Raw genomic sequence first — 18,177 nt, 5'->3', positions numbered from 1 at the left:
AGCTAAGTCCTCCAATACAGCCTGCCATACCAGCACTGGTAGCACCAGCATCGCCAACAATGACCCCGTCCGAGACCGAGCAAGACACCACCTTTAATCGCTCCTTTATCGATCTCGCGGGGGATCTTCCCCGACGGGGTGATAATAGAGAAGTCAGCAGACGTCTCCAGTGCGAAATATGCGTTACCCGGCCGAGAGGCAAATCAACCGCTATGCCGTAGATGGACCAGCTTATCCTAAAATTGGACTCCCACCTCCACCACCGATTCCACAGAGCGAAAGAGATGTAATAGAAGAAGTACCAGAAGAATGTCGGCAAGATGCCAGCTAAGATCCGTAATACGTTCAACATGGTAACATGAGTGGAAACATCTAGGAACACATCAGCATATCTAAATTATTAAGTGTAATATATGTCGTCATATTTAAATAAATGTACAAAAGTTTTGAATAGGAAACATTTTATTGAGTGAAGGAAGCTCATCAGATGACGAAAATGTAATTCCTATGAAAGTTCCGGATGGCTATCGGATCTGCCTGCTGGATATCCTTAGAGCCACTTGCTGAAGCTAAATAGTCATTTAGTGAGTTTTTGTTTTTTTTTACAGAATTATTAAGGATTTTCAAATATTTATTAATATACTTATTTATTATTGTCAGATGTGAATAATCTGTTGTACAGTTTAGTGATGAGTTAGTTTCGTTAAGTATTTGTAAATTATATATAAGGCAATAGAAAGGAGCAAGTTTTAAGAACATTACAAATCAATGTTGAAGAGAATTATGGGTAACTAGGTTCCACCCCGCAAGGATAAACGTTGAACCCGCAAACAAATAGGCGCGGAATTTGTTTGCCTAAGGGACGCGAATGAGTTGGCAAACACGACAAGCCAGCACAACTTCACAATGAGTGCGAGCTGTCCAGCACATAGTATAGAACAATATTAGTATAGTCTAATTATTGGTTGTGTTTTGTGGCCTGCTTTTGGTCCCAACGCGCCCAGCCTCGCTCCGCCAGGAAGCCCAAGCCAGCAAACAGATTTCCACAGAGCACTACATAGAAAGCGAGCTGTAGGTCCCCGATGGTGAGTACGCGAAAGGTGCTGCCCTCGTCCGTCGACTCATGCGTTTTGCCATGCATGGCAATATCCACCTCGGTCTTCATATCATCGATCCATTTCTTGATGAGGCCCGCATTGAGCATGCGCAATAGCAGTGCATCTACGGCATCAGACCAGGGCGCATCTTTAGGCAGCACATACGAAATGGTGTAGTATTTGGGACATTCAGGAATCACCCAAACGCGGCCGCTTAGCAGGAAATGCGTGGACTCCAAAATCAACGAGGAATATCTTGAAACACCCGCCTTGCCTCCATATGTTGCCACCTGATGGATGACATCCGCATATAGATCACGATTCCACCACAGTTTCTTGTTCAGACTGGCAAAAAGGGGCGAAGTCTCGCTAAAGAACAAATCATCGGCCATGGATGTGTATTTATAGACGACCTTTAGCCCGCTTTCGTCCAGTTCCTGCAGCGTATTGATGTCCTTATAATGCATCGGATGAATGTAGACAGTTGCCAAACTGGATTCAAATATGGCACCAAAAATCACGCTGACCAGGCAAAGGGATGCAATAAAAATACGCTCCGAATAGCTGCTGGGGAATTGTGACAAATTAACCCGCACCCACACCACCCACGTGTCGACGACAATGCGCAAAGCCTGTCGCCACAATCGACGTCCCTTCGCCTTCACAATTCCCAAGTGTAGGTTCACCAGACGGAACATCATCCAGATGATGGCGCATGCAAAGGCACTCAGTATGAAGCCCGACCAAATGTCATAGCCGACAGCGAATATGGGAACTATGGACTGTGGAATGCGCATTGCCTTCGGCACATATATGCACAGCTCATCATCGTATACGGCCACCGTGAAGTCCATATACTCATCCACCATATAGTCCTTGACAAAGAAGCCGGTCAGACAAATATCCAGGCCATCGGCAATTATAGAACCAATTGCACCATTGTAGCTGCCATTCGCGGAGCGTTCGCTGAAAAGACAAACAAAGAATTTCTTAATTTAAAGGCCATAAACAGATATAAGTACATACAAGTATGTATGTATACAGTGAAAACTCCCTCAACGGACACCTCTTTTATCCGGACACTCTCTTCGACGGACTCTTTTTCTAAAACAGAGTTTTCACTGTATTTCGATTATCATCATTACGGTCATCTACTTGCATTGCCACTTCCTATAACATGCTTATTAAATACTTTTAACATTTGGGGCTAATCAATTTTCAAAATGGAACGCACCCGAAGTAATTGCGATCCGGCTGCTGTAATACCATGGTGAAATTGAGACGTTCACTCAGCAATTCTGCCACCAACGCATCTGCCCCCGTCACACGCTCGATATTGCCCGTAGCTGCATCGATCTCCGGCCGAGCATAGACCGACTTAAAGATCTGCACACGTAGCGGATAGCCACGCATATTGCGAAACAAAAGACGCTGCAGCGGCTGACTGCCCACATAGCGCACCAGGCGACCTCTTTGCTGCTCCTCCTCCGCCTCCTGCTTTAGCTCAAACTGCAAAGCTGGATCAGCAGCAGCAGCAGCAGCCTCTTCGGAGTGGAGAGCAAAGGGATCGTAGTGCCAGACCCCATCATCCGTGAGTATATAAGTGTTGTATATTTTTTGCTGCGTCCACAGCTGCCTGAAGCTTTGCTCCAGTTGCTGACGTTCCTCTACCCTTCCACGCTTTTGCTCATTCTCCTGCTCCTCCATGATGATGAAAAAAAAGACACCAGCCCGTGTAATGAATCGTCCTGCGTTCGCTCTCAATTGAGAAGCGGTCGTCGCCATCACATAATTTTCACGATTGCTCCAAGTAGCCCATGTCTGGGCATCATAGCTGTGGACGCTGTGAGGCACACGCGTGTGGTGGAGAAACCACAGCGTATAATCATTGGCTGCATCCACTTGAAAGTGTTGCCGACGCAGCAGCAACAGCAACTCCGGCACATCCCGCATTGGGGCCTCCAACAACACGTCCAATTCCGCAGCGCTAGGCGCTCCATACACTGGCAAGACTATCTGAGCGAACAAGAAAAGCAGCAACTGAGTTGGCACCACAAGGAGTCGGCAACTTGCCATGCCTGTGTCTGCGTCCCAATTGAAAACGACGCCGCCACTTGCCCACTTAACTTGTCCACTTGACTTCTTCGAAGACATGTATGTTGTTGGAATTTCGACACCTGCAATTTTCTTCAAATGGGTATGTTCGTGTGTGTGTGTGTGTGTGTGTGAGTGTTTTTGTTTGGCCAGCGGTCGCTAATTGGAGCCCTGACATAATACCGGCTCCATGCCATTGAGGGCCGCCAAGGGCTTGTGCAAACACCTACCATTCGACTCGCATGTGCTTCCCATTGTGAGAACCCATTGTGCCCCCTTCCGTGGCATGCTTTTGTCCCAGCTCCGATTTCCTTACTCTGCCATATGGAAATTTATGTCTTGGCGCAAATCGCTTTTACGATATGCGCACGTACGCGTGCCTGTATGTGTGTGTGTGTATGTGTGTGTGTGTGAGCGAGTGTAAATACACACAGTGAAAGAAAAACAAGATGGAACGCTACAGTCGAGCAAGCCCGACAGTAAAATAGCCTGTACACTCCCCAAAAAACAGTAAATTTTAAAAACATTTAATTATTTTACAAAATTAAATTAATTAATTAAATTTTAAAAGTAAAATCAATACATACATACAGAAGAGACATGTTTATGTACAGTTTCAACATTTACATCAACGTGTCTATGCGTGTTTATTGCGTGTAAACCAAAGCAGCAACAACAACAACAGCTGCGGGCAGAGTTCCGGCAGAGAATATACTTGTATTTATGGCTATAAATTTCTTCTTGGCATTCAGACTCATAATCACTAACTGGAGGTATTTGCCGAATCTGAGTACAAAATTCCGGGAGTTATGGAAAAAATACGAATTGCGGGGTAGTGGGGAGTGAATCGAAAAAAAAAACCTCAAACTCGACCGAGAAAGTGGTCTTAGAAGAACCTGGAAACCAAGTTTGGTTATTCTAGCTCTTATACTTTCCGAGATCCTTGCGTTCATACAGACGGACAGACAGACGGACATGGCTATATCGACGCGGCTTGTCACCCTGAGTAAGAATATACTTTGTATACTTTGTGGGGTCTGCCATGCCTCCTTCTGTGTGTTACATGCATTCACACACAACTAAGTAGTATACGCTTTTACCCTTTGGGTACAGTGTAAAATGATTGATTTGGAAATAGTTTGGGAGCTACGCAAATTGCTCCTTAAACTGGACAAGTAGAGTGTTGTATTGAACTATACCTGATTTCCCAAATAATTCGAAAATCAAATATTAAAAGAATTTAAGGCTTAACAGCATAAATAGTACATATGCACTATATATTCTTGATCAGCATGACGGCCGACCGTCAAAGTATTATATGTAGACTCTCCCAACCCTGGGGCAATGCAAATTCCTCCACTCTGTCCCGCGATACAGAACATTGCCCATTCTATCTACAATTCCAAAGCTACAACTAAATTGCGGACTGCATCTTGTTTTTATAGCCTGTACCCAAAGGGTGAAAGGCTATACTAGTTTTGTGCGCATGTATGTAACACACAGAAGGAGGCGTGGCAGACCCCACAAAGTATATATATTCTTGATCAGGATGAGAAGCCGAGTGGATATAGCCTTGTCCGTCCGTCCGTCTGTCTGTCCGTATGAACGCAAGGATCTCAGAAAGTATGAGAGCTAGAATAACCAAACTTGGTTTCCATATTCTCCTAAGACCGAGAAAGTACGAGTTTGAGTTTTTTTTCGATGCACCCCCCCACTCCCCCGCAATTCGTGTTTTTACTTATAACTTCCGTAATTCTCTGAATTTTGAAATCAATTTTGGTAGGTACATCCAGTTAGTACTAATGTGTCAGTGTGACAAATTTCATCATGATAGGTCAATTCTGAAGAAAGTTATAGCCATAAGTAAAATCGCTGCTCATGCGCTGCTCATGCGCTGCCTGCAGCTCTGTCGGCAGCGCTGCCCGCAGCTGTTGTTGTTGTTGCTGCTTTGGTTCAACTTTGTGCTGCATACAAACACGCATAGGTACGTGATGTAAATGTATGCTGTTAAAACTAAACATAAACATGTATTCTAATTTAATTTAATTAATTAATTCATTCATTCATTTTTTTTAATAATTTAATTTTTTTTTAATTTTTTTTTTTTTAATTTTTCTTTTTTGTGGAGTGTACAGGCTATTTTACTGTCGGGCTTGCTCGACTGTAGCGTTCTATCTTGTTTTACGTAATACGTTTTACGGATAAATCCGCAAATTCCAAACTAATATGACATATGAGGTATTAAAACTCTTGTAGGTGGTAAACGAGAGGATTCGCTATGGGAGGCGTACAGAATGTAAAAACGAATAGGTGCTAATATGTAGGTAGATATATGAATGCAATGAATGCAAATATATTTTCCGAAATAATTTTTTCCAGTGTATTAATGTGGCTGTCGCACATCATTCGTGGCCCATTTGTCTGCTTGGCCAGCGCAAATCCGCATAATACGCGACACTGATTTATATGGCTAAGGCGCGGGCGGCTCAACCAAGTCGACGCCCAGACAAGACGAGCCGACAACCAAGGCGGGATAGCGTCAAATCGGCAACTGCCCTTACTGGCGGCGGCAATGAAAAAATGAAAAGCCAATTCATTTGAAATCAACTCAAGTCAAAACCGAGCCGACCAACAAGGACAACAAACGACGACAGCAACGAGCACTGCCAAAAGCAACCGTTATATGTACTATATGTACGAACATACATATTCGAAGTGGGGTGGGTGGTGGCTCCGTTAGGGTAATGGTGAATGATGGTGATGGCGATTCTGATGATGATGCTGATGTCGGGTATGGGGGCAAGGCGGGGACAGCCAGGCATTGGATAGCAGAGGAAACGAAGCGCAAATAGTCGCGTGAAATGCGTTTTCAACAGAGATTTGCACCCCACCGTTATTTCTTGAACAGTGGTCCCTAAATATGAAAATACCTCAATCATCTAAGTGTTTAGACTTCGTTTGTTTTGAATAAAATTCAACTTAAATCGAAATTGAGCATTTTAATATATTAATATAGGAAAAGCGTTTGTTAGAAAATGCTTGCTGAATTATCTGGAAATAAATGCTATCAACCAGATGTATTTTCAGTCGATTCATCTCTAAGTGAAGACCAAAATATGTCATATTGGAAAAGATTCATAATTAGTCTGAAAGTTGTGGAATGTGGAATATACGTTATATATTGTTATTGGAAAATGATAAAACAAGCACGATTTCATCATTTTAATTAAATATACAAAAATATTTCATACATATTAATAATTCGTTCAATTATTGATAAAGATTCATCCCCAAGAGATAAGTCGGTTATTTGGTTTAGAAAGCTTCTAAAAATAAACTCCATATCGTCTCTATGAGTTTTTATTTTTAAATTTAAAGTTGTAAAGTAAATTTCACTATTTTAATTAAGTATACAAAAATATTCCATACATATTAATAATTCGTTCAATTATTGATAAAAATTCATCACCAAGAGATAAGTCGGTTATTTGGTTTAGAAAGCTTCTAAAAATAAACTCCATATCGTCTCTATGAGTTGTTATTTTTATACCCTGTACTCAAAGGGTGAAAGGGTATACTAGTTTTGTGCGAATGTATGTAACAGGCAGAAAGAGGCGTGGCAGACCCCACAAAGTATATATATATTTTTGATCAGGATGACAAGACGAGTCGATATAGCCATGTCCGTCTGTCTGTGTGTCTGTCTGTCCGTCTGTCTGTATGAGCGGAAGGATCTCAGTAAGTACAAGAGCTAGGATAACCAAAATTGGTATCAAGGTTCCTATAAGCCCTAGGCAGATCGAGTTTGTTTATTTTTTCTGATACACCCCCCACTCCCCCCTATTAACGATTTTCTATAATTCCCGTAATTCTTGGAATTTTAAACTAAAATTTGGTAGTCACATTAGGTGATTTAGTGATTATATAGCCGTATACCAAGTTTCATTATAATAGAATGATCGGAAAGAAAGTTATAGCCACATAACCAGTCCCAATGCACACATACATACATATGTACAAGTACACAAACACGCATAGATACGATTCTGATGTAAATGTATGTATGCATGTATGGAATATTTTATATTTAATTTAGTTAATTAATTTAATAAAATTAATTAATTAATTTAATTTCTTTTTTGTGGGGTGGTACAGGGTATATAAGAGTTGAGCCTGCTCGACTTTAGCATTCCTTTCTTGTTAAATTTAAATTTGATATTTTATTCATGAATGCATTCGATTGTACAATGATTTTATTTATATATTCTGGTAGTACTTGAAATTCTCGAAATGGATCAATTCAATTGAATCACACTGTGCAAATGTGAGCGTCAAAAAGTAAGCTTCTTTTTTGAGTGTGTGTGTGTGTGTTATAAGTATGTTCGTATGTGTGGCTATTTACTACGCCCCAAAACACCTCCTGGGCGCCCGTACACATCCCCCCCCTCCCCCCCTTGCCAAAAACCATCAATAAACTTTGGCACACTTTTCTTCACCGACGCGTCGTCGCATGAATGTGATTGCAAGTGTGTGTGTGTGTGTATGTGTGTGTGCGTAGTTTTCAAAATGAAAAATAAATTGGAAAATTGAAAAAGCAATTCATCGCGTTAAGGACGTGCATTGAATAGAATGCTTCGACTCTACTGCCTTATAACTGTATCTACAAACTTTACCTGGAGTATGTGCGTGTGTGTGTGTGTGCAAGTGTGTGTGTGTATGTGTGTATGCTACCATTCAATTTTATCGCTCATACACCAGGTGTGCGTTGCAGCTCATTTGTGGACGCCAAGAACTATTCGCCAGCCGAAGACGTTGATGGCGACGTTAAGGAGAATGTTGGCGAGTGCATCAAAACAATTGCTATTAAGAGCTGCTGCAGCCGTTGTCGAGCAAGCTGAGCCGCGGAGCCGCTGAGCCACTGAATCAGCCACCACCACCGGTCGAAGCTGTCCAAAATTGTGGCTCCTTTGTTTTTGGCCTCTGGGGCCATTGCTGCTGTTCGCCCACATTTATGGCATGCGATAAAATCAAATTGGCAACTTTAAGTTTTAAACGCCTGGCCATTTATTGTGACGAGGCCGTTGTGTGCACTTGGCTGACCCGAACAGGCGACACTCAGTCCGACAGTCTGACGGACAGTCAGACGATGTGCGTGTCGCAGCGCGTCCTCGGCGGGCGAACGGGGCGAAGGGGGCGTGGACCCAATTCCGTCGAATGAAAAGCAGCGCAACCAAGTGAAATGAAATCATTTGCACGTAGCATGCGAAAAATGCATTTGAAACGAGGGCTGTAACCAGTAGATGTTCTTCAAGCCCAGAAGATAAATCTGAATCGAATTTAGTCTTCCAGCGACATTCATTGGACCACTACTATATATTCAAAAATCATTAAGAAAAATCACATATAGTGTGTACTTGAATACTTTTTAAAAACCGTGCGTTCGACCAGATAGGTATAGCCATAATTTTCAAAATGGTAGAAAACCGTTCAGAGCCCATGTCGTCGTCGGTACAACGTTTTTAAAATTACAAGTATGTAATTTTTAAATTGGATTGTACAAAAACTTCATAAAACACAAAACAAAACGGGTTCTTGAAATATTTTAGTCATTATTGGAAACAGACGGCCGAGCCACAATTATTTATTTAGGAAAAAACGAGTACTATACTATAATACAAGTAAGTCAGATGAACCATCTGGTGATGTTAACTTTGATGCACTTGCTTGTTCGTGTTTTAAATTATGAAAACGCAAACGCAAAAGAAGATATTCATGAAGCCGATAAATAGACTGAATTAGTTGGAATAAAATATTTCGAGAGCTTATTTGTAGTCACATATCCTAGTGTGTCCAATATACTAAGAACTTTTAAACAAGAGTTCTAGGAAAGACGTAAAAACATCATGCAACTGAATGGGCAAGGATCTACTATAAAGAAGGATATTTTAAAGGTGGTGCTTTATCAGCTGCATTGTTATGCAAGAATGTATTGAGGCAGTTGCTTACATCAACTAATGGACTTTCTTCTTAAAATTCTCATTAAAGTAAAATCAGGTTTGTCCGAATGTTGGTACATTGGACACTATATTGGTTGACTTTAGTGGGTTAAGTGTTTTTTGAGTGTATGTATAACAAAACGAGTTCTTTTCATTGCAAAAAGGACCACAAGTGCTCAAACAAATATAAATACGAAATGATTAACAATAATTTAAGCATTATCAAATATTCTAATTCATGGTAGTATTTCAATAAATTGTGGCAAATCTCGTTATATAATCTACACAAAAACACGTGCTGACTATTTATTTGATGCACAATCCCAAAGCCTTTTGTGTTGGCTAAGAGATTTAGGGATGCAAAAATTGAAGATTTTTTATGGCAGCCCGCGTGGCTAACGAATCGCCCATCTGCCCCATGGAGCATGTCTTCAACCAGCAATTGTAACACAAATTCAATTCGTTGCCATTGTTGTATGTATGGTACTGCGTTTTAACATTTCTGCACTTAATTCCACTTCATTTCGCCGAAAACTTGGTTGCTTGCTATCTTCTGACTCACTCCCTGGTTGACTGGCAGCTATTACTTCCGTTGCATTTGCGTCTTTTGGCGCGCAAATTGTTGGAAAAACGCAATCAATGCGGATTTGTGCGACGCCGCCTAGCACCTGCAGCATCCATAGCTCCCGAACCCTTGCCACACAATTGAACTCTCGGCTGCAATGCAATGCCATACCCTACCCTACCATTCCATCCCAAGTCGTGCCATGCCGCTTCCGTTTGGGTCTCTCGTTCCCTGCCACTGAAATCAACTTTGATTTGCCTGCGTCTGTATCTGTATCCCTGATGTGTGTGTGTGGCTCCGCGGGCTTTAAATTGGATTACATGCTGCAAAATTTCACAGCTAGATGTGAATTTCAATGGCATCTAAAGAAGAAGTAACTTCCAATCTACGAGCAAACAAATTTTAGATATAAAATTCCACATCTTCCAACACTGCTTTGGCAGCGAAATAAAAGCGAAATAATTGAAAAAATAGCCCAGCAATGAGGAATAATATCAAAAACAGTTTTTAAAGAAACCACGACGACATACATAAATCTAGTTTAGTTGAAACCCCAAAATATGCATGCGATCGGCAACATTTGAGTTACGGAAGGCAATTGGTCAGATGTTCCACAAAAGAATTACAAATAATATGTACATACATAAGTATATAATGAAGCTACTACTTAGCGTAAGGAAATGAAATTTTTTTATAAATATTTTTCTATTCAACCGCTATGCCGTAGATGAATCAGCTTATCCTAACTTTGGACGCTCATCGCCACCTCCACCTCCGATTTCACAGAGGGAACGAGATGCGATAGAAGTACCAGAAGAATTGCGGCCGAGACGTCGGGAAGATGCCAACTAAGATCCGTAATACGTTCAACAGGACAACCTTATCGTTAACGCACACACAAGCATGGAAACATCTAGGAACACACACAACATATCAAAATTACTAAGTATGTACCGTAATATCTCAATAAATGTGAACTCCTTGAGAGTTTAGAATATTGCGTTTTTTTAAAGTCTAGAACGCTATTCACATGTTAAAAACAGACATAAGTACATACGAATACAATTCCAAGATGCGTTTCTGAGTTGCTGCTCTTTCAGATGGCAATTGGTATATTTCTTTCCATGATTATACCATTTTAATAATGAGCATTCCATGTTCTTGTAGCAGAAAACAATCTCCTCATCAATTTAAGCTATATACATTTATATTATATCCCCATTTTGAAAATATCATTTAAGGTGATAATTTAAAGTTAGACACATCACTGACCCTACTATATATAATATTTCTATACATATTTCTGCTACATTTCAAAGCTGCACCAACTCTAATATGAGGAAACTAATAATGAAAAGAATCATGTTTCAATTACAATTAAATAATGATAAATTTATTTCATAGATTAATTAATTTAAAAAAAAAAGTGAGGTACAACCAACAAGTTTAAGATACACAAACTGTACAAGTAAAACTAAGAAAGTGCCAAGCTGAGACTCAGGAATCTACTCCATCATCGCTGGACTCGGGATGGTCGTCGTTGTGGTCGCACCGCAGCGATCGACGCCGAAGTTCTGGCGCATGCGCTCGAGGGCCGCCCGATTGAAGCCACGGGCCAGCAGTTGAGTCTCCGCCTGCGCAATGACTCCACGTATATAGTCGAGCACATTGGCGCTCTCGGCCAGCTGATTGCAGACGAACTTGTGGCGAAAGCGGAGCTTGGCCTTTTTGATTTTATTGTTGTAGCGTGACTTGCGGCAGGATTCGGCTCGCTGGCGTTGCACATCGCGTCCATTGGCATGGGTTGTCATTGTATTTGCCATCGCCACTGGTGTGGCATTCAACATTTCCGTTGTTGTTGTTGTTGTTGTTGAACTTTCGGATTTGGATGCCGCACGCCGCTCTACCACAATGGGATTCTCGAGCAGCATTTGGTCCACATAGCGTTGCTCCTCGTCAGCATAGTGGGTCTTGAGATGCTGCAGCTCCACGGCCACCAGTTCGTCGATTTGTTCCGGCTTATTGTGGCTGTAGTTTGTGTGCGTTGTGAGGGGGAGACTCGGGCGCTGATATTGGTGTGCCATTATCGGTGCAGATCTAAGATTCACGTCGCCTATCTGAGCATAGAATTTGTGCAGAAAAAGATTCTGTTCCATCTTCGGATTAATGTCGATCAACAATCTTTTCTCTATCGCCACTGATGTGCACACGTCGAGCTGTGCAGAGCGTATGTTTGGCCCTCGCCCAAGCGGCGCAGCTTATATAGCCGACGCACCACCGAACTCAACCACTTTCGAGCCACACTGACCTCCCCCGCCTGACCTGTGCTGCAAACCCTTGTTTATGAATTGAACTTGTCACATTTGCAACGGTTTTACGACTGTGTTTTCGCATCGAAAACATCCAGCATGTTACCTGTCCGCAACTCTGAAACCACAATTTAATTCACTTGCTCTCCAATTTGGCATACCTGGATGGATAGGGTCAAGGGTCGAGCGCACTCTTTTGTATGTAAACAAATGGATTAGCGATGTGACATGCGTGATTTGCTCAAACTTCAAAATACAAGGGACAGGCATAACAAACGCGCTTCAACTTCAAAGTGGCATAAACTGAATACTAATTAACATTTATGTAATACCAATGAGTTCCGAATTTCAATACTAAATTGTTATAAAATCATTCCTATACAAGTAATAGCAATAATATGACTTGATTAAGCCTACGAGTTTCTCGAATTGAATTGATATTAGGAATTCCTCAATCAATTCCTATAAATTAAATCAATGGAATTATTTTTATAACCTTGAATAAAAATATAAATGTCGAATTGAATTTACTTTATTTTAATTGCATTTCATTGAAACACAAATGGTCAACCGTCAAAACAATAGGTTAAATAGTTGGTAAAAGCCCTTGAAGCCTGAAGTTAATTGTCAATATTTGGCCAAAATTTGTGCACTTTATTAAGACATAAATCGTTAATTGGACAGTAAAACAGAAGATAAATGTTGAGCCGTAACCATTTTAAACGCATTGTAATTAATGATATGATATTAGGATTAACATTTGCATTAGAAAGTAACACATTTAATTAATTGCAAAAGAAGTCTGTGTGTCTTCAAAAATATTGAGTTTGTTTTCAATTTATTGACTTATTAACTAAAGCAAAATCTTCAAATTGAAACAAAAACAATATAAATTGGGTAAACTTAAGCAGAGGTTATTAATTTGGGAAATATTCATTTAACAGTAAATAAATACCATGATTTTGTGGATTGTTGTTATTTTTTTAATGCATCAATTTAACGATCAAAGAAACTTGCATAATTGTATAATTTTTTAAAACAATCAAAAAGTTGCGCGCTTTTAAGCGTCTAAGCGTCTGCATAAATGGCATAAATTTCTATATTGCATTGATTTTCTGGACATACTTATAATACAAATATGCAATTGGTTGCCAAAGCACTTTCTCTATTTATGGCAGGCAAATAGGTGGATATAAAGTCAATATATATGTACATACGACTACATATGTTCAGGTATCGTTATCATAGATTCCACAGCTTGGGCAAATACGATGGCAAGTTCAAGTGCACATTCCCTTACGTAATGGCATCCATGAGCATCACCGTCAGACACACCACTGGATTGGGCATGCTCTAATCTTTTACTCTGTGGCTATGCACAAAAGCCGCTTATCTGCTTGTCAATATTTGAGTAACAAAGCTATAGAGAGCAGCAATGAGCAGCCTGCAAGTCGTATTTGCATTTTGATAAGTGCAAATAGTCAATGCGACTCAGCAGGTGGGTGCACGAACGACGGACGAAATGGGCATACGATTGAGCAGGCATGAGCAGACACACATGCACACCGAAATTGGATAAGCGGCGATAAGCGCTACCTAATAAACCAATCACAAGACCCAGCCCTCTCTCCATCCCATGCGGGCACACATTATAGGCCCAAAAACAAATTGTCATGGCCGACATCTTGCCGATCGCATTGGTCAAGTGCAGCCTCAGGTAGACGGCATGCCGGCCAGTTTGGGAAAAACAACGCCATAAATATTGACGAGCATGTTTCGACCTGTATCTGTGTGCTTGGGTCAAGCGATGTTGGATTGGGAAGGGGAAAGGCACTTGCAGAAATCATTCTATTGCCTCTTAATAAGCAGCTTGGGAAAATTTGCCCACAAACTACATATGTATGTGGCTATGGCTATGGCTATGGCCACAATATTCCTTATGACTTTTCCCAGCCTTGTCTGTAAATCGCGGCATTAGGTAATCCTCAACAGGCATATAAATTAAACAGATTATAAACTCGTAGCACTGAGTAATTGAGTAATTGTAATTAAATCTCCAGCTACTCGTAGTTGTGCACTTCAAATGCTTCAAGCTTTAACTACATTTTAATTTGAAGTAGTTTGTAGAAAGATTACAAAATTTGAGAAAAATATACCATGGATAATATGTACGAGCCCTAACCACTATTAATTGGTACGGCTACGTTTTTTTTTTTTCGATAGTGCAACTTTTAATGACTTATACTTATTTTTGGGTAATTATTGCTCAAACATATTTATACTTTTTTAAAAGGTAATTGAATTACCTTTAATTTCATATCAAAACATGCCGTACCAATTAATAGTGGTTAGGGCTCGTATAATTTTTAAAATGTATTTTCAAAATTTAAAACGTATGCAATACTAATATAATCGATCACATATGTGACCTAGAACTCTTTTCTATGCGAATACTTTGAAACAGGCACTGCTTTCGGACTTGGAACCCAAAATAAATCGCACTGTTCTCAACCGATATTTCCGTCTTCTCACTAAAAGCATCTCTGCGACCGAATCTCTGACTCGCTTAACAGTCTAACGCATTAAATATTTCCTAGTTTTTATATCTTCTAATTACCAGAAGAATGCAACAGAATGTACATATAATTCGAAATCTAAGCGCCAAATGTATGAAACAGCAGACATGTCCACCTGTCCATCTATATGAATACCGAGAACCTCTTAGCCATAACAGCTGGGGACACCAATCTTGATATCTAGACTTTTCTTATCCACATATGCAGAGCTAGTTTATTACAAACTATACAAAGCCTCATTATTTATAACAAAGCTGTCATAGGACCGATCGGTGCAAAAATTAACTTAACAAATTTTTTGTTTAAAACAATATCGTAACCAAAATTAGTATAGAACTTTTATGAAAACGATGGAATATACTTGTATCATACTTGTTTTAGATGAAGGACTGTAGCGGGGAGAGGAGATGGGCAGGGTATACAAGAGTCAGACGAGTGCGAAACTTATCTTTTGTTATTTATCTTTTATGGTGAGCAAATAAAATTCCTGCCACGATTTTGATTAAATCATTGTTATTTTGTGGGGTTTCTTACTCTTCACCTTCTAAGTTTTCTTTCATAATTGTCGCTACATATAAATAAATACATTTTAAAACAGATGGACTCAAAGGATTGACAAAATTATGCTTCCTACATCGTTTAACTACATTAACGATTCCTAGAATTCACATTGTCTTGAAATAAAACATCATTTCAAAATTCAAAATCCACTCGGCTTTGGCTATTATTTCATTTCAACATAGAAATAAAAAAGAGACGGAATATTCCAGAATTTCGGGCCAGCCACACCTACACACGGAGCTCATTAAAAAAGTGCATGTTTTTGACAGTTGAGCGGCCAAATTCCAAATTCAGATATAGGGTATAGCTGAAAGTATTATCTGTACGGCAAGAAAAGCGCATAGTGGCTCAATATATTTTGTAATAAAAACAGCCGCTGAGCGACTTCTGGACGTTCGAAGAAACCGATTTCGCTATGCCTTCGGGAACCCGCTCAGTACCCACGACACGCCTCCACTGCTTCAACATGAAGCTCGTTAAGTTGTACTCTCGTCACGAGTGTCTTTGGAACATAAATCACGAACAGTTTCTGGATGGTGTGGCGCAGGCACGCATCTGGAAGGTGATCGCTCTAGAACTGGACCCTCAGGGCGACATAACACCAGAGTTCTGTCGTAAGCGCATACAGGACTTGCGCCACTGGGAGAGCTTGCATCGGTTGAAGAAGATTAGAGCCAGTGCATCCAAACGTGGAACTAAATACTACACCCCACTCTCACACTGGCGCCAGAGACAAGGCGAAGCCTATTATTTCAAAATGTCGACGGCCGATACAGAACGCGATGTGGCCATGTCCTTTAGTCAGGGTAAACAGAAATCCTTGGAGCTTTTACCCGAGGGCTGCTATGAACATGCATTCGATTTCCTCAATAAGATCTTCTCTGAAGACGATCGAGAGGAAGAAAACAGTCAATGATGAGGAAATCGATATCATAAAATACAATTGAATTCTATGCCCCTTAGTCGACCCCGACAGTCTTTAAATGTGTTCATTGTTTTAACATTCATGTCTATATGTATGTGAGTTCCTGTTTGTATGCGTGATTTTACTTGTATATAATCGTATATTTTGTTACTCAGTACACTGTCCATGTCTCGAGCCCGTACAACTCGTAGTTTAAGTTTAAGTAATAATGTTGTTGTCCTTCTTATTGTGGCGAATGTAAAAATTTAGACACTTAGTTGCGCTCTCCGTTTTATGGCCAACACAATGAGCTGACAATTCTGGCGCTACCATTAAAAACAACCAGACCACCAATGGCCTCATATTTGGAGAAGCCAGTTCCCATTACCACTCATTTACAGCAACCATAGAATCCTTGCTGTGCCATCAACGTTCAAAATGAAAAGCTGTTCACAAAGTATATTCTTGATCAGCATGACAAGACGAGACGATCTAGCCCTGTCTGTCTGTCCGTCCGTATGAACACCAATATCTCGGAAACTATAAGACCTAGGGACACCAGATGCCTTATGTGTGTACGCTTTGCCAGTTTGTTTTATTGTTTTGATTTTCCTCCCAACTTCCCCCCTAAAATCCCCCTTATTCCTTTGGTATCACCTACATTTAGTAAACTATAAGACCTAGGGACACCAAATTTTAGTCCCAGATGCCTTATGTGAATACGCAGAAAATGTATATTTTGGAATTTTCCTCATTCGCATATGTTGAATTGATTTTTATTAGTTCCAGCATCAAATTTTAAAAATAAATGCACTTTTTTATTTTGGTCCCGGCCTATTTTTTGCGACAATATAATGAACAATCCAAAGACACAGAAAAAAGAAAATCAAGTGACAAGAAAAAATAAGTCATACACTTACATGCACGCACACAAACGCAAAGGCTTTTATTTTCTCGCTCAGGACGAAACGTTCAGTAAATAATCAGATCAAAAGGGAAAAAAACTGGTTCTTGCTTGAACTAAGAACGATTTATTCGACAAACATCCTTAAGTAACAGTTATTTTGTTACGTAGAGAAACGGTTAACAGTTTTGAGCAAGCTCTGGTATAGAGTATTTCAAAGTCGGAACACTCGACTTTAGCTTCTCCACTTGTTTATTAATAAGGCAGGAAATGGCAGTGAATTCCTAAAAATTACGAAGCAAAAAGAGACAACGTAATTTTTACCACATTCTTAAAAAAATTCTTAAAAAAAATTTTTTTTTCAAAATGGAGGTAAGATACAGAAGCGGACTACTGAATTAATAACGAAGCAATCAATACATTTTGAGTCCTTCTCTCCATTAGTCTGCTCTTAGAAGCGTTAATACGTACATACATAGTACATGCATATATGTAGTATGTTTGTACATACATACATATGTACATACATACAATACATATATGGATGTTTGTAGAAATCTATAGCTTATAACTATGTATATCCAGGATTGGAAAGATTGTTTGTTCAGACACATTCTTAAATAGTTCATACGTAGAGTATGTGCATACATACATACATATGTGCCTAAACAAGTATAATGTATTATGTATAAATACACAGGGTGCGCCATCTTTTATGTCGGTATGTAAACACTGAATATCTTTGAAAATAAACAACCGATTTTCAAGTATGAGATATTTTTATTTAATTTGGTTCTGTACAATTTCTTGAACTGAGGTTTTCAACACTGGTCTACTCAAGTCAATCGGTTCAATAATGACAAAGCCATTCAATATCTACACACCGACATAAAAGATGGCGCACCCTGTACATACATACATACAATGTACATAATTCTATCTTGTGTTTTTTCATTCGCCTGTGTTGGCCCAACAAACTAAAACGCAAATTCATTTAATTGTTGCTGGCAGTGCCCAAAAGTGCCGCCAGCAATGGTTGCTGGTGCTCTGTCCCGAACCAATTCGACTGTGGTGTGAAAGGATGTGCTCTCCAAACGAGGCATTCATTCAAAGCTGTCAGCTGCAGGCGACCAAATCTATTTATGTATGTACATATGTATGTACATACATA

At 40.0% G+C, this 18,177-nt stretch overlaps 2 protein-coding genes across 2 annotated transcripts; both read right to left on the bottom strand.

Annotated features, from left to right (window-relative positions):
- Window positions 1–958: 958 nt before the first annotated feature.
- LOC115627675 lies at window positions 959–3,446 on the bottom strand. Its single transcript, XM_030523417.1, has 4 exons — window positions 3,375–3,446; window positions 2,658–3,113; window positions 2,332–2,588; window positions 959–2,063 (listed from the first exon to the last, which is right to left on the bottom strand). Exons 1-4 carry the CDS (start codon window positions 3,444–3,446, stop codon window positions 959–961), a joined length of 1,890 nt encoding a protein of 629 aa, XP_030379277.1.
- Window positions 3,447–10,091: 6,645 nt separating this feature from the next.
- LOC115627674 (protein sisterless A) lies at window positions 10,092–11,908 on the bottom strand. The gene is made up of 2 exons (XM_030523416.1): window positions 11,305–11,908; window positions 10,092–10,129 (listed from the first exon to the last, which is right to left on the bottom strand). The coding sequence occupies exons 1-2, from the start codon at window positions 11,906–11,908 to the stop codon at window positions 10,092–10,094; spliced, it is 642 nt and encodes a 213-aa protein (XP_030379276.1).
- Window positions 11,909–18,177: the final 6,269 nt, after the last annotated feature.

Source organism: Scaptodrosophila lebanonensis, unplaced genomic scaffold, assembly GCF_003285725.1.
Source record: "Scaptodrosophila lebanonensis strain 11010-0011.00,11010-0021.00 unplaced genomic scaffold, SlebRS2 tig00000096-arrow-pilon, whole genome shotgun sequence".
Taxonomy (NCBI): Eukaryota; Metazoa; Arthropoda; class Insecta; order Diptera; family Drosophilidae; genus Scaptodrosophila; species Scaptodrosophila lebanonensis.
Note: the sequence above shows the minus strand (reverse complement) of the source record. Positions and strands in the feature narration are given on the sequence as shown.

Coding starts and splice junctions, on each gene's coding strand:
- LOC115627675 (XM_030523417.1), bottom strand. CDS start 3,446: ATGGGAAGCACATGCGAGTCGAATGGTAGGTGTTTGCACAAGCCCTTG. Junction 3,114..3,374: donor CCCTCAATGGCATGGAGCCG/GTATTATGTCAG, acceptor TTGTTCGCTCAG/ATAGTCTTGCCAGTGTATGG. Junction 2,064..2,331: donor CCGGATCGCAATTACTTCGG/GTGCGTTCCATT, acceptor TTGTCTTTTCAG/CGAACGCTCCGCGAATGGCA.
- LOC115627674 (XM_030523416.1), bottom strand. CDS start 11,908: ATGGAACAGAATCTTTTTCTGCACAAATTCTATGCTCAGATAGGCGAC. Junction 10,130..11,304: donor CTTCGGCGTCGATCGCTGCG/GTGCGACCACAA, acceptor GTAGATTGGAAG/TTACTTCTTCTTTAGATGCC.